The sequence below is a fragment of the Cladophialophora carrionii genome (assembly GCF_000365165.1).
Source record: "Cladophialophora carrionii CBS 160.54 unplaced genomic scaffold supercont1.4, whole genome shotgun sequence".
Taxonomy (NCBI): Eukaryota; Fungi; Ascomycota; class Eurotiomycetes; order Chaetothyriales; family Herpotrichiellaceae; genus Cladophialophora; species Cladophialophora carrionii.
In genome coordinates this window covers 1,055,402-1,080,765 of record NW_008481829.1, presented here as the reverse complement: position 1 = coordinate 1,080,765, position 25,364 = coordinate 1,055,402, and the positions used below count along the sequence as shown (strand labels likewise).

The following is a 25,364-nucleotide window of genomic DNA, read 5'->3' as shown; positions in this document are numbered from 1 at the left end:
TGCGTCTCCTATCATAAACAACCGGCTTAAACACTGCAGCGTCTCGTATCAGAGAAGAACCGGACGTGAAAACTGCTGCATTTCGACCAGTAACGCACCGGCGTGAATCCAGATCGATAGCAGCCGGCTTAATCCAGAATCAAAGGACCCGGCTCCTCACCAACCACCATCTCAGACGTGCGTCACGAAGTCTAGTCATCAGATGGCGCAGATCCCCAAAAATCCCACCACCATCGATCCCGCCGACAACAACGCCGCACAGCCAGACCATCCCTACCAACCCTACATGGACACCAAACCGCCACCGAACGCCGGCCTCTCGGACGCCAACGGCATGCCGCTCACGGAACGAGAGATTGAATCGCTCGAGAAACAGGCGCGGGCCGAGCGCGAAACGACGCCCGAGCCCAAGGATTTCAACATTGCGTTCCCGGACAACCTGCCCACCCCGCCGTTCTTGCACGTCGACGGCGTCCCCAACTTCAGAGACCTAGGCGGATACCAATGCTTGCCCCCAACAACGGTTGTGACAGGTGGTGGTGATGCGTCATCCGACACCGCCACTGCTACTGCTGGTGCTGCTGGTGCTGCTACCGCAGACGGCAAGACCTACGTCCTGAAGAGGAATCTACTCTACCGCTGCGCGCACCCGACCCACCTGACGCCCCAGGGCCTGACGTACCTCACGACGACACTAAACGTGCACGACATGTACGACCTGCGGTCCGCCCCGGAGATCTCGCGCCTGGCAGCGACGGTGTCGTCGAGCGGCAAGGCCGTCTACCCTCTCGCGGACCCGCACACGGGCTGCCTCCTCGACTCTCTCCCGGGCCTGACGCGGCACTTCGTCCCCGTGTACCAGACCGAGGACTACGGGCCCGTGGCGCTGGCGCGCAAGCTGCAATGGTACACGGCCGAGCAGTCGTTCGACCCGGCCCACGACTTTGCGTACAGCGAGGGCTTTGTGCGCGCGTACCGCGACATCGCCATGCACGGCGCGGGCGCCTACCGCGTCATGTTCCGCCATTTGCTCCGCCAGCCCCAACCCCCCCAGCCGCTGGTGTTCCACTGCACGGCGGGCAAGGACCGCACGGGCGTCTTCGGCGCGCTGGTCATGAAGCTGGTGGGTGTCGACGAGGAGACCATTTGCTGGGAGTACGCGCTCACCGAGCCCGGGTTGGGCGCGTGGCGGAAAGAATTCATCGAGCGCATCAGCCAGACCGGTCTAGGTGGTGGCGGTGGGAAGGCCCCGGCTCAGAACGGCGATGTTTCTCGACCCGCCATCTCGCGCGACGAGGCCGCCCGCATCTGCGGCAGTCGCGCCGGCAATATGCGCGCCTTCCTCCGCACCGTGCTGGACGGCGAGTTCGGCGGGATCCATGCCTACCTGACGGATCGGTGCGGGCTCACGGCCGAGGAGGTGCAGAGGCTGCGGGACGCGCTGATCGAGGAGGTACCTACGCAGGAAGTGCTGGGACGGGTCGAGATCGAGGGGTGGACGGCCGAGGGGGGGTGCGTGGATTAAGTAAGAATTGCGCAGTCGGCGGAGCTATCATCACGATCACTATCACCGGCATGCGGCAAAACATGACACCGTAAGTAAATAGAGGGATCAACGGGAGAAAGACGGACGACTATCGGTACTGCAGCTGGCTCGGTTGGTCGGTTGACTGACCTACAGCCTATAGGTACATTGACAAGATGCGGCGTTGTGACCTTTCAAGATGGGACGACGCCGACACAAATCAGATGGTTAGAGACGTTCTTTCATGTTCGATAGCACTAGCCTGTTCTTCCAGGCAATTTCTTCCGTAAAGAAATAGACTACATTACTTGCACTGCAGGAAGGAAGGAAGAGACCGAGGAATGATCGTTCCAACGCATAAACGCCCAGATGACCCCCTTTTTGAAGACCGGGTCCTGCCCGGCGTATGCTTCTTCGTCAGTCTAGTCAGCATACGATGATACTTCCATGGCCAAAGGACTTCGTCACGAGGCGACTTTGTCGAAATATGCCGCTCTTCCAAGGTCGTAAGTTGCACCTTGGCTGTATCGTAGCTGGTCCTGAAGGCTTCCAACGTTCGCCTTACACGTGGTCTCCAAGCGTGGCATATGCAATATGCAATAGCCGCTGCCCTATGCACTTGTGCTTGCAAAGACTCGGAGATAGTGCCGTGCAGGCTCCCTCGCCTGTGATCGTGTGGTCTGTCCCCCCGGCCCCTTCGGTGATATAGAGAAGACGCTGGATCTTGAAAGCGAACTGTGACTCGCAGGAGTGGCAGCGTTTCAAGTGTTCCGAATGAAGGCTCCGAGCTTGCTTCGAGATCCGCAGGCACAATCGTCGGATATACATCCTAGACGTCATGGCAATCACTCGTCTCGTGTCAAATCAATACAAGGTCCTCCACCTCGTTTGCGTCGTCTGGCCAAGCTTCTCCGTACATGATACCGTGGACGTAGACATGGGAGAGAAGTTTGTATCCTCCGTCGACAGGCCGGAGCAAGAACGGCATCTCCATGCCCTGTACCACAGCGATCACGTCTCCAGGGCTGATCGGCGTAGGCAGAGAGTCTGGTGCCAAGCCGAAATACCCTTTCTTCGTGTGGAAAAAGCATTTGTGGTGGCAATGAAAAATGGCTACCAGCTGAAACCACCGAATAGATTCTAAAACCATGGAGAACAATTGCGAAGGTGTCAGGGCTTCCAGGCATGCCTTCAAGAACGCCTCACCCACGGAGTACGGCTGATTCGGTTGAGTGGTGTTGATATTTTCAACACCCATTCTGACAAACTCCAAATCACTGGCTGTTGCGGCTCGAAACCATGGTTTGAAGGCATCGCAGTTGGCAACAAGGGAGATGAGGGCAGGGGTGTCAAATAAAAGGGTCCGTTGCAAAGCTTCCTGTAAATCTTCTCCTGTAGGATAGCAATTTCCGTGGGTACTCTTAACCCAACGCGTCATGATCTCAAACGTCTCTCTGTAGGCGTCCAACATCCGGACCCATTCCTTTCCAGTTGTGGTTATCAGGTCGTATACGTTTCCATCACACAGTTTCTTGGAAAGCCGGTTGCCTTTGGTAAGCCCTTCTAACCGAAACACGACAGAGTCGAAAATTCTTGCCGACACGATAAGATGATTCGAATCCGGTGAAAATCGCCATCTTCCACTCGTATTTTTGGCTGTGTCGAAATGATCCCGCCTGAAACAAAATCTCGAGCCCGCTGCCTCCCAGCCCGGCTGGCTCCAGTCCGGGACCCACGAAGCAAGTCCTGGATGGCGAGAAGCAGATGGTACATAATAGAGGATGGATAAGTCCTTGTCATTCTTGATACTTGCAATTGCCGACTCCTTGTATATCTCTTGCATAGGTTTGTTGTAGTCAGGACTTGGGATTGCAATTTGAAATTCCTGGAACATGCCATACAGTGCGAAAACCTTGTCCTTGGGATCTGTCGCCAATTTCCCCTTCGCGTCATCAAAAATGACACTGATCGGGAAATGAAAACCTTCCGCACGTGGTTCAGACTCCGCGGAAGGTTCCAAAACTGTCGCGCTTTCGGGAAGTGCTCGTTCGTATCTTTCCCGGTCCAGATGTATCAATGAGGTTAACAGCCGTCCATGTACAAGCACGGTCCGAGCGCATGGAGTCCAGCCGGCCTCCGCTCCGTCCATTGCGAAGGCCACGCCGAGGAGGTATATCCACCGGATGGTGGTGTTGCCACACTGGACTATGACCCGATCAACATGCTGAAGCAAGGCTTCTTGAATGGTCCACATGCGATGAAACCAAGATCGCTTGAAAATGAGAGAGAGAAAATCCGCTGCCTTATATCTGGTTTCTGTCATCCAGTCAGACCTGTCAACAGATGTGCTCGCTTTCCATACGAGTTGAAAGCGCTTGCGGCCTCGCACTTGGGTCGGTGAGAGTCTCACCGAGTTTCGGCTGCTTGATAACGTTGTCGACCGCAACCATGGCGATTCTGGTATCCTCATCCATCTCACCAAGCCATATCAAGACTCCGTCCGCCTTCTTGAATATCTCGCCCATGAGGAATACCTGATGATTTCGCTCGCCCATGGCATTCTCAGTTTGATCAATGCATATGCTATCGATCCACAGCCGTCGAGTCGCTGTCTTGCCCCGAAGATAACGAAGAGCAGCTTCACAGTTAGGCGTGACCAGCAAACTCCCGTTACCGCAGTTGAGTTCAGTGCTCCCGGACGGAGCATCCCATGCATATGATACTGCAGAATATGGAAGAGGCTGATCCAGCGATGTCTCCACGATACAGAAATCGAGGGGAGCCGCAAGGTTTTCAGCCGGTCGTAGCACCACGACACGAATGTGCCTGGGACTCGAAAGCGGTACATGCGTATATTGCCGCGACATGATGTGATGTATGAGTCGAACATTATGTGACAGAAAGAATCTCTACCAGCAGGGCATGTCGAGCTTCTTCAACCTCAGCATTGGCGGCGTGAAGAGGCTGAGCGAGGCAGAGAAGGCAACTGCTCGCCCGAAATGGGTGGCGGAGCAGAGAAAATGTCTGGTCATCCTGGATCTGTTCGCTGCTCCGCCTCAAGCTGCATCGCCTCACGCTGCATACGCGACGTTGTTCCAATCAGGTAGGGGTGGTGTGGTTTTGCATAGACATGCGAGAACCTGTAGTTTGCACTGGCCGCAGCTGGGTCGCAGATAACAACAAGGACAGCACATCATGACCCTCGTCCCAATCATCCGGGGTACGGGGCGAGTGGCTTGGAACATGTGGAGACTGTTGCTCTGTATCCTTCCACGCTGTCGTGACACCGATATCTGCTGCTTCGCCAGACCCTGTTCCAAGAGCGCTCGCAGCACGACTATCGCCCTTCAAGTGCCGGGCACTCTCTTTCTCATCTTGCAGCATGGCGAGAACCGACTTCATGTGACTTGGATGATGCCTACAGGCAGGAAGGCTAGCGGCTGTAATTACATATGTGTCGTAGGTAGCTTGTCGGAGTTTGAACCAGCGCGGTAAGCATTCGTCGAACCTTGGCGGACAGGTGCGAAATAGTCGGCAGCTCAGTTCGAAGGAACTTATCGGCAGCGGAGGAAAAGGTTCGACGAAGTTGGACGCGCGGTCGACGCACCTCCCACCGAAAGGGCGTACCAAGGTACAAGTACGGAGTACTCTGAAGGTGTAATGTCCACATGGTCAGTATTGGCGGCGCCTGTGATGTCATGGAGATGAGGGTCGTTGTACACGCCTAGAAGTAAGATGACCTGAAGTATTGACACTCCGGGTCTTGGCCGAATGGGCTAGTTCTTAGGAGTCACTCAAGTGCTGGCGCGTGAAAGGAGGAGGATCGAAATGAGAAGCCTGCCATCCAGCCTCGTCAACCAGGTAATTTGTTCGATTCTCGCTCAGTGGCCACTAGGATCTTGGAGGGGGATACCGGCTGAACAGGATGGAAACGACAGGAAGCCGGCCAAGGAATTCTTTGACTTCCTGCACAAGGGCAGGCGCACTTCGAGGCCATATGGCAAGCCCTGACTATAAAGAATGGAAGGAGAGGCCACCGACAGAGTTGCGGGACAAAGTGAAACTGGAACACATACTGCCTGCTGACAATCCGTGTGTGGTAGACGTACTGCCTGTTGTTCTACCTGTCTCCCAATTCGAGCAGGACACTCAGTCTGCTTCTCAGTCTTGATGCTCGGACGCTCCAACTCAAACCTCAAACTCGCACTTCCCTGACCTCGCATCACCCCATCAGCTCTCCCTCCTCCCCTCTCCACCGATATCCCTCGAACTGTTGCCCCGGACAAGCGAACCGGAAGTCCCATGCGGTGCACGCGTGGGACTGGCGCTGGCACTGGCGTTCGCACCCCCAGCTGCCCTCTTGTCCTTCTTGTTGATCAGATTGGCAAAGAACTGCGACATCGCCTCGTTACTCTGCTTTCCCGCCGCGTTCGCTGTAGGAGTGTGTGTGCCTTCGCTACCGCCTCCGCCAAGATCACTCCCCATCCTCCTCATCGGGGTACTCGTCCCCGCTGGACCGGACGTAGAAGGCAGGTTCTTCGCATTCTGCCGCTCACTCTCCCGTTCCCTTAACCGCCTTGTCGCCTCCTCGGGGTCAAAATCAATGCCGTTCACATTAATCTGATATGGGCCGATATGTTCCGCCATCCTTGGATTACTGACGCCTTTGGGCCCCACGTCCTCGCTGCCACCGTCAACACTTCCTGCCACACCAGACCCCGTCGGTGCAGGGGCTCCCTTGCGAGACTTTCGCTCTGCCTTCTCATCCTCGGCTTTCAGTTTCTCAAGGACTTCATATTGGGCTTGGAGGAACTCTTGCACGGTGGGCACCGAAACCGTTTCATCCTGGGAGCGTGGCTGGAAGGACTGGGGCGCAGAGGTGGGATGACGGAGGGTCGACTCGAAGAGATGTACAGCTGAGTCTGCGTCCTCGCCGTTTTCCGTGGGGTGATCTTGCTCCGAACCGGCTGTCGGTCTAGATAACAGATCGAATTTCTCGTCAGGGGGTGACTGGATCTCGACGGACCACGCATTCCCCACGGCCTCGGGGTCGAATCCGTCCTTCAAGATGCGAATCTTGCCCCATGAATCCCAGTTCGGAGGTACGAGGATCTTGTCCCGGTCGACAATGTTGTGCTTTGCGACTTCTCGTTTCAAGAGCGAGTGGATGCTCAGGCTCGAATGGATCAACGTCCGGACATTGTTTGAGTCGAAAGTCGCGGTGTATACCAATGAAGAGCCATGTTTGAGTAACACGCAGCGGAGCCACTGCATCAAGAAGTCAAATTGATCCTCGCCCCAGCCGTAGTCTCGCTCCAGGTTCTGGATCTTCTCGGCCTGTATACACACCACGGACAGTGGAATCCCTAGTCCTTCATCCCACTCGCCCGGTCCCGGCGGTACGACCGACTTTTGCTCGGCGGGGTCTTTGCCTCCGCCGCCCAGTTGTGCAGAAGGTGCGTCGGGACCGACTCTTTTCTCCTTCCACGCAGTTATGACCTCTTCCATTTCTATCTTCGTCTGCTCGTCCAACGTCAGGATCACGGCCCTGAGTAAGCGGATCCACTGCCGTAGTTGCCTGGCCCATTTCAAGGGATCTGACCAGTCGAGGAGGATGGTGATCAAGGTGTGCTTGACCGTCTTTGCCGTGAGAAGCGGCTTGAGCAGCGGTGCGAAGCTCGCCGACGGATGGGCAAGCATGTATACATTCAGCCTGGCGAGGACGTCCTCCTGATCCGCGTCCAGCACATCGTGGTATGTGTAGCCCAGTGCATAGCGATTTGATATCGGTGCCGTGCGTGGCTGCCGCCTTCTGTCGTTGTTGGCATACCGAGGGCGTAGGTTAGGAGGGTTCAAGTGGTCGAGGAACTCGCGCTGTTGGTCGGGCGTGCCGCCTAGGACGATGAGTTGTTTCTCGGACAGATCCTTGCCTTTCGAGGCTCGGTTGAGCATCGGAACCCATATCGCTTGCTTGTCGCCATCTTTGCTGCCCGGGCGGCGGAGGGAGGGAACGTTTGTGGTCGATGGGGACGGGCGAGGAAAGGCGGGACTGGGTTGAGACGCCGTCAACATTGTCAAGGAGGGACTACTCTTGCGCGGCGGCGACTAGGTGCAGGCGACAACCCTCAACGGCTGAAAGCTCAGGGCCCAGTGCAATACTCGTACTGTACACATCGACGCGTTGGATGAACTGAAGATGAACATTTGGGGTTCGCAGATCGCGTTTTCTCCGCATGGCGCACCGTGGGAAATCCCCTTTCCCCCTTAAGTTAGTTATGCTTGAGCTTAATTTTAAGCGTCAGGGCCGCCTAAAGATGTTTCTCCGCAAGCATCGACACCAGAATTTTTGCATCTTCACGGCAACTTGTGACCCTTGGACGAAGGATGTGCTGAGTTCTGGAAACGGTCCGTGTATAATTTGCACCTTATCAAACGGACCGTCATCATGAACGCGATCCGACAAACTCAGCTCCTCAACAAGCGCGAACTCGAAAACGCAACGCCTCCCTCCGCTTCGTGGCACGCCGATTACCGCGACACCGCGTGGATCTACATTGGCGGCCTACACCTGGACCTCACCGAAGGCGATGTCTGCATCGTCTTCTCGCAGTACGGAAACCCCACCCACCTCAATCTGGTCCGCGACAAGGAGACCGGCAAAAGTAAAGGCTTTGGGTTCCTGAAGTACGAGGACCAGCGAAGTTGCGATCTCGCCGTGGACAATCTTGGGGGAGCGGACGTGCTGGGCCGGCTCTTGAGGGTCGACCATACGAGATACAAGAAGCGGGACGATGAGGACGAGGAGACGTACCGTATCGAGAGGTTGGAGGCTGAGCAGGAGGCCGAAGAGAGGATGAATTCCAACGGGAAGAGAGGGAGTGATCGTAACAGTGATACCGAGGATGATGTCGGTAGCGGCGACGCTCACGGTCACAATCACAGGGGGAAACACAAGCGACGGCGCCTACTGAAGGAAGAGCAAGAATTGCACGAGATGCTGGCTATCAGGCCGGACGGCGAGGAGGAAGATCCTATGCGAGAATATCTCATCCGGGAGAAGAGGGAGGAGGTCGAGAGAGCGAAAGAACGAGAGAATGGAAGATGGGAGAAGAAGCATCGACATCGGCGTGACGAGGATCGAGAACAAGGCAGGGAGAGCGAGGAGGACAGAGACCGTCGGCACAGTCACCGTCACAGGCATCGAGACCGGGATCATGACGACCGCGAGAGCAAGAATGGTCGACGGGACACTGAGAATAGCGAGGAGAGGAGGAGGGATCACCATGATGATGATAGACGCCGCAGGCACAACGATGAAAGTCACCATCGCAATGGAGATCGAGAGACGAGTAAGGAGCACCGTCACAGACGCCATCGCACAGATAGTAGGGAGAGGAGGTCCTCGCGGGATCGAGAGACGAGCAGGGAGCACCGTCACAGACACCATCATACGGATAGCAGGGAGAGGAGGTCCTCGCGGGACAGAGACCGCGATCGAGATCGTCCGTTAAGACGCCACGACAATGATTGATGATTGATGCGTGGTATGCTCCTTGATGTGCTATTTACAGTTCGCTATCAGGGTTAAAATGCTCAAGAGATATCCAGAACACCCGCGATACTTGCCGGGCAGTGGTGCTAGCAATCAGTATGATACTCAGCGAGCGTTTTCGTTCTCCTTCTCTGATTGTTTGAGTAGCTCCACGCCCAGTTCTCTGAGCTTGAACTTCTCTGCATCGGCACACAAGTCAGCTAAAGCACGCCATCAAGGAAGCTGGTCAGTACTTACGGATCTTCCCACTGGCCGTCTTGGGATAATCCTGCACAAAGAACACATACTTTGGCACCAAGTAATGGCTCATCCGCTCCTTCACCCAATTCCTCACCTCCTCGGGCGTGATATCCTTTTCGCCTGGTGGCAGATGATGTCTCTTGACCACAAAGGCTGCCACCACTTCTCCATACCGCTCGTCGGGTAAACCTACCACACTGACTTCGGCGATCTTGTCATGGGCGAACAGACAGTTCTCAATCTCCAATGGGTGAATATTCTCGCCACCCCGGATGATCAAATCTTTGATGCGGCCCGTGATGCTCACGTAGCCTTCTTCGTCGATTGATGCCTCATCGCCCGTGTGCATCCAGACTTTGCCCTCTTCGTCGGTCTTCATTGCCTCGGCGGTCTTGTCAGGCTGGCCCCAGTATTCTTTCATGACCAGATACCCATGAACAGCCAGTTCACCGCGTTCCCCCACTTTGAGGATCCGGTTGTGGTCGAATGGGTCAACGACTTTGGCTTCGACGTGCGGGAGGAGGCGGCCTACCGTGTTGATCCGTTTCTCGATCGGGTCGTCGGTGGTGGTCATTGCGGAGACGGGCGATGTCTCGGTCATGCCGTAGCAGATGGTCAGTTCCGTCAGATTCAACGTCTTGTGCAGCTTCCGCATCAGTTCAGCTGGGACGGAGGATCCTGCTGCGATCCCCGTGCGCAGGTACTGGAAGCCTTCGTACGCGACCTTTTCGTCGTTGATCAGCTCGAGCTCCGCGAGAAACATGGTCGGGACGCCGTAAAGGGCTGTAGCCTTTTCCTCCTGCACGGCCTTGAGCGAGGCTAACGGGTCGAAGGCCTCGGCCGGGAAGACAATCGCTGAGCCATGCGTTGCAGTTGCCATGTACCCTAGAATGCACCCAAAGCAATGGAATAGAGGTGGCGGGCAGCACACGACATCCTGCGGCGTCAGGAGCATCCTGTCACCTATCTGATTGCCGTTGTTCAGAATGGATCGATGCGACAGACACGCAGCCTTAGGCATCGAGGTCGTTCCCGAGGTGAACTGGATGTTGACCACCTCATGGTTTGACAAGGGAGCAGAAGGCGTCGGAGGACTGCTGTCGGAATCCTGGGATATGGACTCCCATGGTGTCGTTGCGCGGAAAGGAGTCGGATCGATGCGTCCTGCAGAGTTGTTCACCAAGATGATCTTCTTGAGCGAGGGGACTGTTTCCGAAGCCAGTGTTGAGCCTCTTAGATCAGGCACGATGGCCTCGAGCAGCGACACATTGGGCCGGGGTGGCTTGTATGGTAAATTTGTCTCGGTCCCAATGACAAGATGCGAAGCGGAGAGGTGGTTGAATGCCGAGATGATCTGAGTCGCCGTAAACGCTGGGTTCAAGGGCACCAAGATGGCTCCGAGCTTGAACAAGGCATATGTGATGGTCGCGAATTCCAGGTTGTTTCCCAGCGATACACAGACTCTGTCTCCCTTCTTGACTCCCAGACTTTGTAGTCCTCGCGCCACCACATTGCTGTCGAGGTCAAGCTGGTGGTACGTCAACCGTTTATTCTGGTGTCTCGAAATCACCGCGTTGCGATCACCGTGGGCGGACACGATGCGGGAGAAGTTCTCGCCGACTGTCTCCTCGAGCAGTGGGGGCTCTGAGGGGCCCTTCAACTTGGCAAGGGTCAGGAGGCTGCGGCGTGCTTGTAGGTATGAGCGTTGTCCATGGCATCGTGGTGACCGCAGTCGGAAGAACGCCCGCATGGCTCTGGCATTGCACTCTGGAGCCCGCCACTATCTATTGCCGAGGATATGTCGTCGTCGTCGTTGTGCCAGCATGCGTCTGATATGCCCCACGCAGGTAGCTAGCAGGTCGAGCTCGGTGCTTCGCTTGGTCGTAGTGGACGAAAGATGAGTGGTACAGAAGGTATACGGAGTACCTGGACGGCGGACGACCACAGCGGTTCTCGGCGGCCCGCTTCATCGCGGTGATGCCGAGCTTCAACACTCGTTGGCTTGAGCTGACTCGTACCTGACCGCAGAAGCGGGGACGGCTGTGGACGGCTAGAAAAGTTTGTGGGGTTAGAGATCAGATCAGATCGGGGCGGCCACCGAAGTCGCCGGGAGAGAGCGCGAGGCACCGGCGACATGGCTGTCATTATTGCCATCAGACTCTGTGCATAGTTTGTCGTGTTTGCAGAGAGTGTGGGAATTAAAAAGCACCAAAGGAAGAAGACGGAGGATTCAAGGAGCGGTACGGAGTACTTAAAGCCATATCTCACGGTTTCTGAGCGTTGGGTTCTTGTACGCGTGCACGCGAAAGAGGGTACGAGATCAGTCACCATCAGCACCAAGGAAGCAGTGTGCAACGCCCTGGCGAGTGAGACAGCGTCCTTGAAGCGCCTAGCGGAGTTGGAGGGACTGAGCCACTCGTAACAGGACACACAAATACATCATCACCGCCCTAAGCCGGGCAGTCTCATTGAAGCCCAGAATGCGGGGAAGGCTCATCACGAGCGCCTGGGGCCACGCCCAGAATGCGAAGCCGTAAGGAGTACTCCGTACAGTACCTTGTCTTCCGTAAGATGCCACCGGATTGTCCTCGTTGTGTGTTCCTACAGCAGACGATGGTATACCGATACCGAAACACTCCTTCGTCGCCATCACTATTGCATGCTTGATCTCCTTGTCAGGACGACAAAATGCTTCTGCGCCGAACGAGTCTCAGCGAACAACATGCCGCAAGAGAGACTCCAGCAGAACAACAGGCGCGTCACGCTGCTGACGGCGAACGACCGCTGACCTGCATGTTTTACTTCTTTGCTTCCCAGATGAAGCGCAATATGCAGCCGGCCGATCCGGACCTCGTGCGACGAGGAACGATAGAGGACAAGCCCATACATCAGCTGGATTCCATGATTGCAAGACTGGGCATGCAAGCCGCATTCTCTCCTTTGGTCTCCAAGTTCGACACATATCCGGCAGAGATCCCAGATCCCAGACCTGAGAGCTCGCGACGGAAGAAACCCGCGCCTCCTCCGGGAGAAGTTCATGACACCGTCCTGATCATGAAATTCCGCGACAAGCGCGCCCAGCAGGAATGGATTGCGACCAGAGAGTGGCAGGAGTTCATGCAGAAGACAGAGGGGCAAGAGGTCTTCAGGAGGATGCCCCATGTCCGATGTGCCAGCAGTGTCAGAGGCTTGATGGATCCCATGGATATCCTGACTGCATGAGAGGACATGCATGGATATCGGAGTTATCACAGGTCGATTCCACACGTACCTGTGAGGTTAGGAAGCGTCCCCTTCAACGCAACGCCGGACCTCAGCTCGCGCTTTCGAGGGGATTGGCAATGCTCATGTTGCCTCAGCAGACGGGCGAATGGACTGTCACGAGGTAGAAGCGGTCGGATGCCTCGTAGCGCACCTTGCTTGAGGTTCCGAGCCCCTTGAAGGGCGCTGAAGGGTACGCCGAGTCCGTAGCCACGCGAATAGACAGCCACAGGAAGAGGCTGTCAAAAATCCTGCACCCCCGTCTCACCTTTCAAATCACGAGGCCTGCTTTCACTGCCGCTCCTCCTCCGCCGATCGCCTTGCTCTCCCTCTCCCTCTCCCTCTCCCTCTCCTTCTACGAAATGCGGCGTCTCCTCGTCAAAATACCTATCCTGCGCATCCCGCTCCTCAACCACCCGATCATCGTACTCTGAATTCTGGTCAACGGCATTGTAGTCAAAGTCGTCATCCCCACCCCTCAGGAACCGAGCCTCCATCTCCCACTTCCACCTGTCCAGCCCCTCCTCTTTGTTCGTAGACACCTCATCCTTCTCTTCGGCCAAGATCTCGCCATCCGGGCCCCGTCGATACGTAAACAAGGCATTCGGGTCAGGATGGTGCAGCGCCTCTAGTTTCGCCTCGCTGCGGTACAGGTCCGCCTCCAAGATGCCCGAGTAGCCCTTGCGTCGGCCTTCGGCTTCGCGCTCTTCGGCCGTCTGGAAGCGGCGCACAAGGCGGTCGTAGAGGAGTGGATCTGTGGAAGACGTGAGTTTGCCTTACCTACCTGTCAAGGGAGAGCTAAAGGCACACCTGCCAGCTCGAGCTGCGGGCCGAAATATTCGGGATGCCGGTCGAGATAGGTCTTGCGGCGGTTTTTGATGCGGATGCGTTTGGGAACCTGGCTTTCCGCGGAGGGTGGTGCTGCGCTAGAGGCATTAGACAGGGGGAGGGGAACTCCTGTTCCCTTTGCGAAGAGAGGCATTATTCGCGACGGTGTTCTTGAACAACGGTTGTGTGTACACAGTATTAGGGGCGTTACTTCCGAATGGGGTGGGGAAAAGTAAAACTATACGCCTGCATGGGCGTGATGGGCTTTGCTTGACGTCAAATGACATAAGAATCCGCCGTACTGGAATCCGCCGTACGACTCCGCCAAGTTCGGATGGCTCATGCTAAATGCGGTATGGTCGCCGGTTGGGGATGAACACGGCAGCTCCGTACAGGAAGTCTATCAATCACTGCACTCCATACTGTCTTTTCGAGATTCGGTGGATAACTGCGACACCGCTCCGGGAGTGCCTGCATCTCCGATGGGATCAGTGTCTTGAAGTTGTCTTTGGGTTTCCCATTCAAGCAGCTGCCTGCTACTGTAATTTAGACTCTCCCCCAAGCGGGTCATACGGCTCTGTGTTGCGTGCATCCATGTGTACTCATTACAGTCGCGAGAACACCCATCTCCAAACGTTTTTAGACGTGTACTTGTCGAAACGGAGCATCTATTTACCATTCCACTCAGATTCCGGAGTCATCCTGGAGGAAATGGTGGTTGGACACCCATTCATCCCATTTCTGACACGTGTCCCACAGCTGTTTCTGGTCAAAGGGATCGAGCTTCACTTTGCCCCCGTTCTCGATGACCTGCATTGCCAGCCCGCCTGATGCGTGAACTGCAATATGGCCTGGCCTTCGGTTAGCAGTTGACAGAATCATAGATGATAGGAGAGGAAGATACAGTGCATCAGCCAGATACCGGGGTTGTCAGCCTTGAATGCCAGCACCAGGAAGCCGCTGGCAGGCAGCAACGCCACGTCTCGCCGCGGCGGGTTCTTTAAGTTCAGGTTCAACCCGCCGATCTGGTACGGCTGGCTGGATTGCTGCAGGATCGCAAAATCATGCCCGTGCAGATGGATGGGGTGGGCAATCGGGAAGTATTGGCGGCCAGAGCGCGGGATGCCGGTGCCGGACAGGAGAAAATAGACCCAGGCGTCCTCGGCCGAATCCTGCTTCACAACCACTGAATGGCTATTAAACTCATTCTGTTTGGCATTGAGATTTTGCGAGAGCGTAATGTTAGAGAAATTCAGCCACATGGTGTCGCTGTACATGTTCCAACGCGGTTTCTGGATACTTGCGGGCCAGAGAGAGCCTGCGGTGATGTTGTCAAACCCAATGTCAAATTCACTGTTGGCCGCAATGTTCGATGGCGACCCGACCGTCCAATTGAGGACCGGCACCAGTTTCCCGTATGGCTCATCACGGCACTCGATGCTGAAGGTACGAGGGTAGTCTACGGGGTCCTTTTTCTTGTAGATGATGATGCCGGTTCGGTTGTCGATACTTTGCATCGCTTTTGGACTACAACCGGCGGCTGGTATGGTCCGGATCCAGTAAGAAGCATCGTCGTAGCCGTCCATGGGATTTGCTGTCACGATGATATGGTACCGCTGTCCTGTGCTCATCGTCAGTCATAGCAGTGGCCCGTGGGACGAATCCTACCGATTCCGACCACCACATGGTCTGTCATGTATGGTACAATTGGAACAAAATCGGCCCCAACTACCTGAATCTTGTGATTGTCAATGGAGAAAACGAAGGTCGTATCAACCGAAGTGTTGATGAGCCGAAGCAAATAGCGTCTCCCCCTTACGAAATCGAGGCGGAACTCCTTGCTTGGGAGGCTGGCTGGCCACGTCCCCTCGCCACCGACCAGAATGTTGTCCGGGTCAGCCGGTCTCTCTCCAGTTTTGATCGAGTCCCACCACGCAGAATACCACGGCCGGTGCAACCAGTCGGACATCAACACTGGGGGTTGTGCCTCGTCGAAGTCCGCTGATGATGGACCGTGGATCGTCAAGGGGCCCAACACGCCATCACCGTACTGCAGACTGTAGTGGCTGTGGTACCAGGATGTGCCGTACTGCATAGCTCTGAACTTGTACGTGAAAGTCTGGTTGGGAGCGATGGGGCACTGCGTGATGGCGTTGACCCCATCGTTGGCGGTGGTGTGCAACTGACGGATCCCATGCCAGTGGATCGTGGTGCCGTTGGTTTGAAGAGTATTATTCACCGTGATCTCCAGCCAGTCACCCCAGCAGCTGCGCACAGGTAAGTTCATGAGCTTAGCATGTCAAAGAGGCGGACACACGCTTCTATCCAGGGTCCTGGGTAAGTGCCATTCACAAGCATCGCCGCCCGCGATACTCCATCCGGCGAAATAGTTTTCTCGTTGATCTCGATATAGTACTTGCGAGTGATACCCTCAGGAAAGACCTTCTCGTAGTCCGTGGTGATATTATACGATTGTTTGGCAGGATCCGAGTGCTTGAGCCAGCAGGACCGATCACCATACGTGGAACAGAACTTGTAGTCCTTCAACTTTGGATACTCACAGCGAAAGTCGGAGCCTCTTGGTGCCGAGGGAGGGAGGAACGGCTTCGGGGGCACGCGTTCGTCAGCAAGGAGACTTGGTTGTGCAGGCCCGGAGGCCTTGGTAGAGACGGACAGCGGATGCTGATCAGGCCATTGTTCTCTGGGCGGAGAGAGAAGAATGAAGTGAAACACGGCAACGATTCTGGCCCAGAGAGACACCATCCTGACGAAACAGCGGTTGAGGCAGTGAGGGAAGAGGGATACCCCGTATTCCTGTCTCAAGAACAGGTGTAGTCCACCTTTTTATCTCTGTGATTGTCATGACACCGATATGATGAGTATGGGCCTGACGCTGCACCTTTTTGCTCGTCACATTTTGACCCCGCCTCGTTTAGATCGCTCTCACATGCACCTCATGGCAAGAATACTGAAATTGACTGGTCATATCAGGGTGATCGGGCGAGAAACGAGGGTATGTTCAGCCAGCCGCTTGTCATGGCGGCAGCCTTATTTCGAAGGTGGCTGCATCTGTTGTTGTAAAGGCTGAAGAAGCTCGCTTGCTCGAAGCTGTCTGTTGGTCGAGCTGGTCAAGACAAGGGCGATGGCTTGCAGCGGCTCCACAGGTTCAGCTCCCCCTCAACGGGTCGAGTGAATGTCAAATGAATGTCAAGAGAGGATCTAAATTTGTGACAGCGATTGCATCGACCGAGGCTCCCCGGCTTCATTCAAAGTAATTTGAAGCTGGGGTATGTTCTCCTTCTCCAGCTTCTCAGTGCTGAGCACGTCAGAAGCATCTCAAGTGTGGCCGCCAGACGCCTGACCGGCAATAGCTGCAGGGATAGCGTCTTGGTATTGTCCGACGACGTCCTTTGTTCTTCCAGCTGGGTCTCAAGACTCTTCTGGCTGACCACCCTCGCATCCCAACGTGGCGTCACTTTTTGTCGCACGGACATGCAGTAAAGAGACAACAGATTTAGCCAAGACAAGTTAATGGACCACTCCGACATCTTCACACTTCCTCGAGCCTGCTGACGCTGTGATTTGAGAAGCAGCTGGTTCTGGGCTTGACGGTAGCATATTCTCAGCAGCAGCCCGGACTTCTTGGTAGAGCTGACGGCGCCAATCAGAAATCAACGGTGGTGTCACCCCACGGTCTCGAGTGAGAAAGCTTCCTCAGGTCGACCAGACTTTCCGCTGATCGGACCGCTGAAGGGGGAAGCTTGGAAACAAGCAAAGACAAGCCTTTGAAGCTCTGCTCGGACTTCATGACAGTCGCGTTTATATCATTCTCGCCTCTCTACGGATGCAAGTGTCACATCCAGGATTGACTGAGTCGACCCAGCACACACTTGGCAGCCCATCCTCGAAGAAGCAGGCCTGGGATACTGAAGTGCGTCGTGAAACACCCTCCACCTGTTCCGAAGACCCCCGGGGTCCCGTCCAGAATAAAGTGATCCTGAACATCGTCCCATAGAGGCCACAGTCTAACCCCCATCGAATTGCGGTTGCCGAGAGCGACATGCCAAAAGATTGCGGGCATTCATTGATTTCCCGCCATTTCAAGGCCTGTTTAACGATCGCCACGCCCACATGCACGACAATCGCGCATCTGCTAAACAATGTTGCTGCTCGTTCTTCATCAACCTGAAGCAAATATACGCGACGCAACTTTGACTATATAATCGATGGATAACTTGATGTGATGCTGTATAATCAAGTCATGGTATCTTCAAATTGATAGGTTGATATTAGACGTGTTGGTTAGATTCCCGATCTCAGGGAGATGCTAGCTGGGATAGATATCGAGCCAGAATTTGCTAGGCCCTTCACAGATTCTCAACCCAGATGCAGTCCAACAGCCTGAACCGTGACTGATGTGCCGTTCGCCAAATCTAGGGGTAGTCGCCGCTACAGAACTCGGATGCAACGATTGCAAAGCGCTGCCTTCTATGCCAGTCAAAATAGTCTGAGTATGTAGTTTGAGAAGGCTGCACCCAGGCTCAGAAAGGAACAAGAATCAGCGGACGCAATTGCCTGCTCGACTGCCTGTATTCCAAGTTGGCTTATCGGTTGGCCATGTAAGCCCATCATTGGCAGCCCTTCTTTCTCTTCGAGGCCTGAGATTTGCTGAAGAGAGGAACTCTGTTCCACGTGGGCATCGACCAAGGGTGTCTGCGCAGTCATGTGGCCTCGCAACAGAAATGCGTGGCTGGGAACAAGCGTGGATCAACAGCATTGTTGTCAAAACCACATAAGAAACCGGTGACATTGCGGACATTCATTGCCCTTGTGGAGACATGCGGATATATGATCTGACGAGTATGCGGTACAGCGCTTCGTGAAGGCGTACTGGCATGTCATCTCATTTCTAGAGCCGGGAAGAATCGAGGACCGCCATACCCATGTGCAAGGATAGCCTGTATGTCGATATTGGCGTTGGGACACTGCGCCCATAGTTTCACCAGAATATAGCGGCCAGAGCTGCATACAGATTAGCTTCTGCTTGACGCAGCCGTTCTTCTACCATCACTCACACTGGAGGATCAAACTTGATCGCTGTGCTCGACTTGCTTCGGCTTATAAAGAAGCGAGCATGGGGCACAATAACATCACCTTTGGCGGATGAACTAGATTCTGCTCGATTTGGAATGGGTTTGGAAGCCGGAGTCTCAAATGGTGTCGTTGCGTTGGACTGATCGTCTGGGGACCGAACTGGATCGAGGGCCCCAATAGCAATTGTAGCTGCTCGTGAACCAGTCCTACCGAAAACTGGACGACGGAGGTAGGACAACTCTTGATCGTGGTCGCGACCATGGCGCCCAAAGAACTCATCACTCTCACGGATTTGCTGGGCTCGCATGAGATCCAGCATGCGGTTTCGATGAGCCAGCGTGTTTTCGAGATCGCGCTGCTGTCGATGAAAGCGCTCTCTTTCACTGGGCCCCCGGGTTTCCCGCGGTATATCTCGTTCCGAGCCTTCCGAGTCGCTGGAGTTTGTCCAGGGGCGGCCATTATTCCCCTCATCTCCAAGGTAAACGGGTCGATATCGATCGACATACGACCTCAGTGAATATTCATCATCATGCCAAGGGCGTGGTGAAGGCGGACCGTCCGCCGCCTCTTCCTCGTCGGAAGGGTCTGCAACTGTCACCTGGAAGCCTGGGACTAAGTGGGTTTCGAGCAATGGATCATCCTCCGGGTACGTGGGAGAGCTGAGATACCTCGAACGGTCGATCGATCTTAGAGGAGATCTAGCGGAATTCATATAGTCATGAGAGGGCCGGTATCGGTCTCCCCTACGCCGTTCGTGACGATAATGAGGGGCGGACCAGCGCATATCGTATTGAGAAGTCCGCTCGAGAAGTGCGTCATCTTCCATTGCGATAAAGACAAGTCCCTCCTGAATAGGTGCATCGTACCCTGATCGTGGTGCTTTGACGACTATCTTGGTCAAGGTGAAGGGCATCCCACCAATATGCTTCAACAAGAGGTTACATCGGTTGCTTTTGGTGCAGTAGACGGTAGTGTCATCTTGGAGCACGTTCTGCGGGTAGGAGTTAATCGGCGTGTGAGGATCCGAATACTCTCCACCATCGCAACTGATGATGTCCAACTTCAATTCCCCCGAAACCACTTGACCTTTGTCGCCGTAGCTGAAAGTTCGAGGCTCCTCTTCGTAGGTGCCGTCATCTAACTTCCTTCGCTTTGCCCTCGGTCGATCGCCACGGTCGCTTATGGACTGCTCTTGCCAGGAAGGTGACAAGTGAGGAGGCGAGACACGTGTCTCTGAAGCGGTGCCTCTTCCACTCTGAGCAAGTCTTTCTCTCTGATACCTTTGTAAGCGTTCGCTTGGTCGGAAGGCCCTCCGCCGGCTCCGCATGAGGCTCGACGGGCTGCTGGTTTGGGGGAGGCTCCCAGAGACAGCGGGAGCGTCTTGCTCCTGCAAATGTGCTTCAAGATCCCTCCTTCTTCTCTCCCGGGTGGCCGAACGGTCACCCACCGCTTGATGTCCCGGTTCGTGATCGACTGCTCCAAGCTCTGCCATCTGATCGCCCATCTCACGATCAAGTGCTTCAAACGCCCGTTGTTGTTCGGCGCCTAAATGCCGCTCCGAACTGAGCAGGTTCCTGAGGTTCTGGAGGCGTGCGGAAATATCAGACCATGCTGGGCGGTCACTCTGATCAGACTGGCCACAATTAGCTTTCATCCCTCTGAATGGGCAAAATTGCAAGACTCGTGGGTGAGGGGTGGTAATTGAGGTCGTACCATATCTGAACAAAGAACGCCCGCAAGTTGCTTTCAAGGCCAACGCAACGGCGAAAGGGATGCGATGGGCGCAATGCGGACCACTCAGGATGGTATGTGCTTGTAGCGACATACGGCTTCGAGAAATACAATCCAGATCCTGTAGCAAGCGGCCGGTGGTATCTGGCAAGACCACGAGGTGAAGGGATGTAGTCGGATGTTCACCACTCAGAAAGAGGCACCGCTCACGCATTTGTGACAGCGCACTTGACTTTTGCCCCACGATATCGGCTTGGTGATAGCAGATGGCCCGCACGGGACCCAAGGCACTACCCGGAGAAATAAGGCGCCGTCCCCTCTTTTAGGCATCGCCTACTCTCTCCGGGTCCCTCCCGACAGGCCCCCCTGCAGCATCACAGGGTCGCCTAAAGTTCGCAACGGAGGAAGGCCTGGGCATCGTCAAACATGCGCGCAGCGTCTTGAAGAGCAACAATCACGTCTCCATTGGCGCGCTCGCAATTCAATTCATAACCAGCCTCACCTGAAGCTCGCGGCGACAAAAGCGTTTGTCCTCATATCTCTCTTCTTCACTTGTAGCCACTGCGAGTCTCATTTCTCTCTTGCTTCAAAGTCTCGGAGACTATGGACGGCAATCCTCTGCCTGAAGGCTCTCTTGCGACCAACGGAAACAGCTCTACTATACCTGTCGCTACGGGCTCTGACGCAGCTATGAACGGTGCTATGAACGGCCTCAGCACCTACGCTGAGCTTCATGACCCAACCTTCAATGGAATGGCCCTCCCGATCGATGGGATGCAAATGTTCCCTATGCAAATACAGCATCCAATCTCTGCTGATGAGATCGCCCTCTATGACAGACAGATTCGACTTTGGGGAATGGCCGTGCAAGAGAAGCTGCGCCGGTCAAATATTCTTCTGATTGGAATCAAGGGCCTGGGAAGCGAAATTGCAAAGAATCTCATCTTAGCAGGAGTAGGAGTGTTGACAATTCTGGATCACGAGCTTGTCACGGCAGAGGATCTTGGAACACAATTCTTCGTCCGCGAAACGCAGATTGGTCAGAACCGGGCTGAAGCAGCTCTTCCCGAACTGCAAAAGCTGAATCCAAGAGTGGAAATATACACAGATCCGCATGCAGCCGTGACCAAGGACCCAGAATATTTCCAGAACTTCGACATCACGATTGCTACTGGGCTGATCATGGATGTCCTGGGCAGCATCAACATGGCCTGCCGGATGTTCGGTCGCAAATTCTACGCCGCGGACACGCATGGGATGTACGGCTACGTCTTTGCAGACCTCATGTTGCACGACTTCGTCATCGAGAGGGAGGAAAGAAACAAGCCCACTAAGGTTGGCGACATTGAGAGCCCGACAAAGTGTGTTATCGCGGTCGAGTCAAAAAAGGACGGCGAAAAGTCGCAGGAGATCATTTCTTACCAGGAGACATACTCTCCCATTCAGCTTGCCAATCTCTCTCCGCTTCATGAGAGAGTGAGAAAGACTCGGCGCAGTCGAATGAAGGTCACTCCGCTACTTTCGTGCCTACGAGCCTTGTTTGACTTTCAGACTCAGCAGGGTGGTCGCTTGCCATCTTATAACAGGGCGGATCTCGAACTGTTCACCAGACTGGCCAACCAGAAGCATCTAGAGCTTTCACTCCCTCTTGAAACTCTAAAATCGGACTTCCTCCGCGGCTTTCTGCAGAATCTTGGATCCGAGATCAGTCCGGTGGTTGCTTATCTTGGAGGTTATTTGGCACAAGATGTCATCAACGTTCTGGGACAAAAAGAACAACCGCTCCAGAATTGGCTTCTTTTTGACGGAGAAGAGTTCATGGCGACGGTATTCTCGATACACCCAATCAATGAAGATGCGATGGAAATGATGAGCGCGAATGAAGCGTCGATGATACCGAACACTGTGCCCCTGGACGGTGTTCTTGTGGCTTGAGCGACTGGGTTACGGCAAGCAGGAAGCTGGACGACGACGAACCAATGATCGAGAATCTTTCAGTCTTGGCATCAGAAAATTCAGGTGACAATTTGTCCGCATTCTAGACCTTTCGACCGGGTTCAAGGACGATTCACTTAAACCCACAGTTTGGCGCCAGCTGTTAAGTGTCGGGACGACCGCATCCATCAGGCTCACGGGGGTTTTGCATGAGTGGAAATCCGTCTTTTGGCAATGAGCAACGGATTTTATGAGCCACGAATACCCCAAAAACAAGCTGGATATGAGGTTTGGGCACGCGTCTAATTCGAACAACCGGGTCTGATTCTGTTCCCTGGCTTTCAAGATGACCTCTTCGGAGTTTCCAACGAGATTAGCTGACTTGTCCTTAAACGACTCGAGCCATAACCCTTCCTTGTATGCCAATCTTAAGTCGATTCGCAAATCGACCCTGTCAATTCCGAACCGTCTCAGCTCCATCGTCAAAGATGCTGAATTCGTCAAAGAGGTATCCCGCCATCGGTGTTTACCGCTCGTAGCAAATGAGCGCTGCGGCAGCTGGTACATCGACCCAGCTGATAAAGCCGGCAGCGCGTATTTCAAGAGCACCGACGGCCATCATGGACAGTGGGACTTCTCGCCTCGGAGGCTTAACCTTCAGCTGCTCCCGATTCTGTCTGCTTATGGTGGTGCCGTCCTGGTTGATTCTACCCGCCGAGGCAAGAATCTGCCAGACGCTTTCAGCAAGACAGTACCGATATGGGTTGCTGTTATCAATAGAGCTCTCTTTCCTGAAGACACCTCGATGCACCATTTTCAGAGTCCGCCATCACCTGACAACATTCATTCCTCGGAGCTCTCACAGATTGAAGCCCGCCTTGAAGGGTTTACGAAGACTTTCTGCCACCTCGGTTTAGACCTGCAGAGCCTGCGCAGTCAGCTGGGCAGTCCGATCAGGGTCAGCTGGGCCATCCACAGACAATCCGACGACGGATACGACCTCGGAGATGAGAGTGGCGTAACGGGTTCTTCTCGAGACATCTATCCATCCTGTCACCATCTAGTGCTCTGCTCTGCTTCGCGGCGGGTTCGTGGGGCTGAGATGTCGGAAGGCGGATACATTCAAGGCGCTGGGGACGACAGTGAAGGTTGGTCTCATAACCTGACTGCTCAGCTCTTCTGGCAACATAAAGACCTGTTGATGAGGAGTCCCGAGGATGACCTCCCAGCTCTTATCGAGACACTTCTGGCACAAGAAAGAAACAACCGACTGTCAAACACGGCAGCGACTAGGATCATCCCCACGACGAGTATGTTTATCGCAATCGGGCCGATGGAGAGCTCTGACAGATTCGACCTCATCATCAATTGTCAAGGTGATTCACAAAGCTCCAAATCGAAAGTTTTGTTTCTCAAGTGTCGGCCGGGCAAGTTTGGGAGCAAGGACCTTCGCGACCAACTCTCCGTCGCTGTCAACGCCATCCGCGACAAGCTTCTGCAACACCGGGAAAGCCAAATACTCGTCACGTGCGCCACAGGAAAAGACCTCAGCGTAGGTGTTGCCGCTGCGGCATTGTGTCTGCTCTACGATAACGACGGTAAGATGACCATTTCCCTGGCCTTTCGCACTAGACTGAGTAAGATGTGCAGGCCAATTGAGAGCGGCGAATGAACACCCGCTTGTCGACAAACACCTTGTGAAGCAGAGACTTGCCTGGATTACCTCGTCAAAATCCGACGCAAATCCTTCGAGAGCAACATTGCAAGCGGTCCATTCATTCTTGATGCAGCGTCCTGAGTAATGAGCGTTGAGGTCCTTAGCCAAGGTGAAGCAGCGTAAGGCGACGACAGTTTTGCGAGATGACTGGGAGCTGTGTCTGTTTGTCTACCTTTAGTGGAGGCTTCAGGCACGAATTTCGCCGTGCGCTCGTCCCTGTGATGGGAAGGTTTCCGTACTGGCAATATTGATTAGGTGACCAATGGGTGACCAAAGACATTGATACATATTGATTGCATCATCATCATCCGCCGCAGCTGAAAACGACTGCGCGACCCTCCATTTAAGTACTCGTTGATTTTCCCAGTGACTTCAAGCATACAGACTCGCGAATTTAATTCCCGTGCACACCTCTTACTTCATCTTCGCTGGATATCTTTCCGCTCGTGCTGCTAACATGTCCACACTCACAATCAACGACACCCTCCCGTTACCCAACTCCTCTGTGCGCATACCCCGCCTTGGGTTCGGCGTCTACCAGTCTCCCGCTTCTGTCTGCGTGCAATCATGTCTCTCTGCGCTCCAAGCCGGATACAGGCATATTGACTCTGCGCAATTTTACGCCAACGAACACGAAGTCGGGGAGGCCGTGCGAAAGTCCGGTCTGTCTCGATCCGAGGTGTTCATCACCACCAAAATCCTCTCCGCCGGCGGCAGCGTAGAGAAATCCTACCAGAAATGCCTCGACAGTGTGGAAAAGATTGATCCCGGCCGTGACGGCTACGTAGACCTGTTCCTGATACACAGCCCCAATGCAGGGAGCGCGAAGCGGAAAGAGATGTGGCAAGCACTCGAGAAACTGTATGAGAAGGGCAAGGTCAAGAGCATCGGAGTGAGCAATTTCGGAGTCGGGCATATCGAGGAATTGAAGGAATACGCAAAGGTCTGGCCGCCGCACGTCAATCAGATCGAGGTATGTCCCGCGCGCTGAGCATCTGTCAAGTCTGAGGCACCATACTGACAAAGTTTTGCAGCTTCATCCGTTTTGTCAGCAGCGAACCTGTGTTGAGTATTGCCAGAAGAATGGGATCGTGGTCGAGGCATACTCGCCCCTGGTCCGAAACTACAAAGCCAACGATGAGACACTGGTGTCCCTGGCCAAGAAACACAGCAAGACCACCGCACAGATCCTCATCCGCTATTGTCTGCAGAAGGACTGGGTGCCGCTGCCCAAAAGCGACAACCCGGACAGGATCAAGCAGAACGCAGATGTGTATGATTTCCAGCTCTCACAGGAAGACATGGATACTCTTGATGGTTTGGACCAGGGCGAGAGCGGCGCGATTGTGCAGGCCGTAAGAAACTCATGACTGCGTATCATGGGCAGCAAAACTTTGTCGCACAAGGACTGAAGAAGGCGCTTTACGAATGATGAGAGAAGTAGGTCACTTTCCAGCGAAAATGACTGATCATCGAATCAC

The 25,364-nt window shown here is 54.6% G+C and overlaps 12 protein-coding genes across 12 annotated transcripts; 6 read left to right on the top strand and 6 right to left on the bottom strand.

Moving 5' to 3' along the window:
* Window positions 1-202: 202 nt before the first annotated feature.
* G647_05061 (uncharacterized protein) lies at window positions 203-1,525 on the top strand (the record flags this gene model as incomplete). The annotated part of the gene is made up of 1 exon (XM_008729395.1): window positions 203-1,525. One exon carries the CDS (start codon window positions 203-205, stop codon window positions 1,523-1,525), a length of 1,323 nt encoding a protein of 440 aa, XP_008727617.1.
* Window positions 1,526-2,384: 859 nt separating this feature from the next.
* G647_05060 (uncharacterized protein) lies at window positions 2,385-4,392 on the bottom strand (the record flags this gene model as incomplete). Its single annotated transcript, XM_008729394.1, has 2 exons — window positions 2,385-3,841; window positions 3,888-4,392. 2 exons carry the CDS (start codon window positions 4,390-4,392, stop codon window positions 2,385-2,387), a joined length of 1,962 nt encoding a protein of 653 aa, XP_008727616.1.
* A 1,363-nt stretch (window positions 4,393-5,755) lies between these two features.
* Window positions 5,756-7,597, bottom strand: G647_05059 (uncharacterized protein; the record flags this gene model as incomplete). Its single annotated transcript, XM_008729393.1, has 1 exon — window positions 5,756-7,597. The coding sequence occupies one exon, from the start codon at window positions 7,595-7,597 to the stop codon at window positions 5,756-5,758; it is 1,842 nt and encodes a 613-aa protein (XP_008727615.1).
* Window positions 7,598-7,970: 373 nt separating this feature from the next.
* Window positions 7,971-9,056, top strand: G647_05058 (uncharacterized protein; the record flags this gene model as incomplete). Its single annotated transcript, XM_008729392.1, has 1 exon — window positions 7,971-9,056. One exon carries the CDS (start codon window positions 7,971-7,973, stop codon window positions 9,054-9,056), a length of 1,086 nt encoding a protein of 361 aa, XP_008727614.1.
* Window positions 9,057-9,303: 247 nt separating this feature from the next.
* Window positions 9,304-11,067, bottom strand: G647_05057 (uncharacterized protein; the record flags this gene model as incomplete). Its single annotated transcript, XM_008729391.1, has 1 exon — window positions 9,304-11,067. The coding sequence occupies one exon, from the start codon at window positions 11,065-11,067 to the stop codon at window positions 9,304-9,306; it is 1,764 nt and encodes a 587-aa protein (XP_008727613.1).
* A 938-nt stretch (window positions 11,068-12,005) lies between these two features.
* On the top strand, window positions 12,006-12,539 carry G647_05056 (uncharacterized protein; the record flags this gene model as incomplete). Its single annotated transcript, XM_008729390.1, has 1 exon — window positions 12,006-12,539. One exon carries the CDS (start codon window positions 12,006-12,008, stop codon window positions 12,537-12,539), a length of 534 nt encoding a protein of 177 aa, XP_008727612.1.
* Window positions 12,540-12,820: 281 nt separating this feature from the next.
* Window positions 12,821-13,560, bottom strand: G647_05055 (uncharacterized protein; the record flags this gene model as incomplete). Its single annotated transcript, XM_008729389.1, has 2 exons — window positions 12,821-13,332; window positions 13,389-13,560. 2 exons carry the CDS (start codon window positions 13,558-13,560, stop codon window positions 12,821-12,823), a joined length of 684 nt encoding a protein of 227 aa, XP_008727611.1.
* A 724-nt stretch (window positions 13,561-14,284) lies between these two features.
* Window positions 14,285-16,169, bottom strand: G647_05054 (uncharacterized protein; the record flags this gene model as incomplete). The annotated part of the gene is made up of 3 exons (XM_008729388.1): window positions 14,285-15,027; window positions 15,075-15,673; window positions 15,724-16,169. The coding sequence occupies 3 exons, from the start codon at window positions 16,167-16,169 to the stop codon at window positions 14,285-14,287; spliced, it is 1,788 nt and encodes a 595-aa protein (XP_008727610.1).
* A 2,135-nt stretch (window positions 16,170-18,304) lies between these two features.
* G647_05053 (uncharacterized protein) lies at window positions 18,305-20,004 on the bottom strand (the record flags this gene model as incomplete). Its single annotated transcript, XM_008729387.1, has 2 exons — window positions 18,305-18,428; window positions 18,482-20,004. The coding sequence occupies 2 exons, from the start codon at window positions 20,002-20,004 to the stop codon at window positions 18,305-18,307; spliced, it is 1,647 nt and encodes a 548-aa protein (XP_008727609.1).
* Window positions 20,005-20,834: 830 nt separating this feature from the next.
* G647_05052 (uncharacterized protein) lies at window positions 20,835-22,166 on the top strand (the record flags this gene model as incomplete). The annotated part of the gene is made up of 1 exon (XM_008729386.1): window positions 20,835-22,166. One exon carries the CDS (start codon window positions 20,835-20,837, stop codon window positions 22,164-22,166), a length of 1,332 nt encoding a protein of 443 aa, XP_008727608.1.
* Window positions 22,167-22,512: 346 nt separating this feature from the next.
* On the top strand, window positions 22,513-23,968 carry G647_05051 (uncharacterized protein; the record flags this gene model as incomplete). The annotated part of the gene is made up of 2 exons (XM_008729385.1): window positions 22,513-23,764; window positions 23,817-23,968. 2 exons carry the CDS (start codon window positions 22,513-22,515, stop codon window positions 23,966-23,968), a joined length of 1,404 nt encoding a protein of 467 aa, XP_008727607.1.
* A 372-nt stretch (window positions 23,969-24,340) lies between these two features.
* On the top strand, window positions 24,341-25,253 carry G647_05050 (uncharacterized protein; the record flags this gene model as incomplete). Its single annotated transcript, XM_008729384.1, has 2 exons — window positions 24,341-24,856; window positions 24,918-25,253. The coding sequence occupies 2 exons, from the start codon at window positions 24,341-24,343 to the stop codon at window positions 25,251-25,253; spliced, it is 852 nt and encodes a 283-aa protein (XP_008727606.1).
* Window positions 25,254-25,364: the final 111 nt, after the last annotated feature.